The sequence below is a fragment of the Fistularia commersonii genome, chromosome 22 (genome assembly GCF_037954325.1).
Source record: "Fistularia commersonii isolate RoL2024-O1a breed Wild chromosome 22, RoL_Fcom_v1.0, whole genome shotgun sequence".
Classification (NCBI taxonomy): Eukaryota; Metazoa; Chordata; class Actinopteri; order Syngnathiformes; family Fistulariidae; genus Fistularia; species Fistularia commersonii.
The window spans coordinates 4,135,001-4,137,027 of NC_141305.1; the positions used below are offsets into that span (position 1 = coordinate 4,135,001).

General features: G+C 43.3%; 1 protein-coding gene across 1 annotated transcript in view; it reads right to left on the reverse strand.

Annotated features, from left to right (window-relative positions):
* The window catches only part of selenoe (selenoprotein e), a 2,431-nt gene extending 821 nt beyond the window's left edge, over positions 1-1,610 (reverse strand). The window contains exons 1-2 of the mRNA XM_086169937.1: positions 801-1,610; positions 1-3 (exon numbers count right to left, since the gene is read on the reverse strand). The exon at positions 1-3 is cut by the window's left edge and continues 74 nt beyond it. Coding sequence (XP_086026063.1) covers positions 1-3; positions 801-926 — 129 coding nt within the window. The 5' untranslated portion in view covers positions 927-1,610. The remainder of the gene's footprint in view (positions 4-800) is intronic.
* Positions 1,611-2,027: the final 417 nt, after the last annotated feature.

A 2,027-nucleotide genomic window follows, 5' to 3' on the forward strand; every position in this document is an offset into this window, starting at 1 on the left:
GGCCTGCAGGGGCGACAAGAGGCGGACGGGGTGAGCGTTACGTGCACGCCGGGCTCGGTGACGGGGAGGTTTAGGTTTTCGAGTCTCGGCGGCGACCGACTCAATCCCTGGACAACACCCGGTTCAGCGCTATTTCTGGAATTAGCCGTCGAAATTGAATTTAAGCTTCCATTACAGCTGTTTGTGGTTGAAACTCCCACCATTACTACGACAAATAACAATAGCAAATAAATTGATAAATAAATTAAAAAAAAAAACTGGAAATACATTGAAAATAACCAAAAAATCTACAATAACAAAACTGATGATAAGAAAATGAATAATATAATAATAATATTGGTATGATGATGGTAAATTAATAATAATTACTCCAAAATAAATCCAAATAATGAAGAAATCAACAATGTTGAATATATCATATATTTTAATAGCTAATAAATAAAACCAAGAAATAGATTAAAAATAATTGATGATGGTAAAAATCCAAATCAATATCAATAATAGTATTGGTATGATGGTAGAAAATAAATAGAAATTACCCATAAATACATCGAAAATAATGAAGACATCAACAAGAACCATATTGGTGATAAATAGTTGATAAATAGTTGATAAATATTTTTAAAAAAAATAACCAAGAAATTGAACAAAACTTAGTCGAGCAACCGACAACAATACTGATGATAAAGACAATAATAACAAAAAAAAAAAAAACACATAGAATGAATAGATATTACCCAAAAGTACATCAACAAAATTCATCAAGAGCGGAGTAAAAGACCGGGTTGTTCTGAGCTCACCAGCAGCTTCCCTCGAGCAATGCCGAGTTCTTCTTCACCGGAGTTCCTCTGGTTGGTCTCAGACTCCCCGCCGGCGAGGGCCGGGGCCGCGGTCGCCAGCAGCAGCAGCGGCAGGAGGTACCGCATTTGATCCCGACGTGGCAGAAATCTCGTCTCGGTTTGCTTTTATTTCCACCCGGAAGCCGAGTCCGGTCGGACAGAACCACCTCGCGGACCTGCAGGGGGCGATCGTCCGCGGGCGTCGGACGTGTTTGCTAGTTTTTCCCGTCGGGTCTCATTTACGGTCCGAGTTTCCTCTCAACCTTTAGAGAACCGTCGGACGCTAAGGTGAGAACTCAACTGAAAAGTCCTTTTTTTATTGGTATTTTATTTTCCAGCCGGGCGACGGACGCTGACGGGATAGTTCCTTCCACATCAGACGACTTCGGGAGGGGGGTGTAAAGAAAACACCGAGCATCTGCACCCTTATCTGTTTTCCCACCACGCGGGTGAATAACGACGGATACAAGGCTGGGGTCCGAGTCCGGATATCCAAACATCACAAAGTCCCCAAATAAATGGTTATCGCCTTGCGTGGCAGCTGTTTTGTTAAGCTTTGGACTTAAATGAGCGTGGAAATGATTCTGCGGACCCCGTTGGCAGTCGGTCCCAAAACAAAAATGGTCGAAATATAAATACAGTCGGACTTCGGCTTAATTATGACCAAATCGGTTCTACGGGCGAAGTTTTCGATCAAATTTTGAAACGACCTGCGAACAAGCCTCGCCGCGCTAACACACAAGCGAAGACATTTTCGTTTTTTTCCGCATTGTGGTGTTGTAAGGTAGCGACAGTCGTGCGTGCTATTCTGCGTTGTTTACATCGTTGTGCTTTCCTGTTAGAACCCTTTTTGGGCTTTTTTTCAGTAAGTTAGCCCTCATTATGGCTCCCAAAACATGTAAGAAGACGGTGTCAAATTGAGAATTATGGTCAACCTGAAACAGGAAATAATATCTAAAGGCGAGAACGGTGTCGGTGTTACAGATCTCGCCATCTCGCCGGCCGCTGTGGCTGAAGGGAGGCTACATGAACGAAGCAAAGGTCTCAAGTCTTAGAACGTAGGTGTCAAACTCTGGCCCGCGGGCCATATTTGGCCCGCACTATAATTATATTTGGCCCGCAAAGCCAAACCAAATGACTATTAGAGCTGGCCCACCAGGATAGTCTACACTGCATGTACTGCTAATT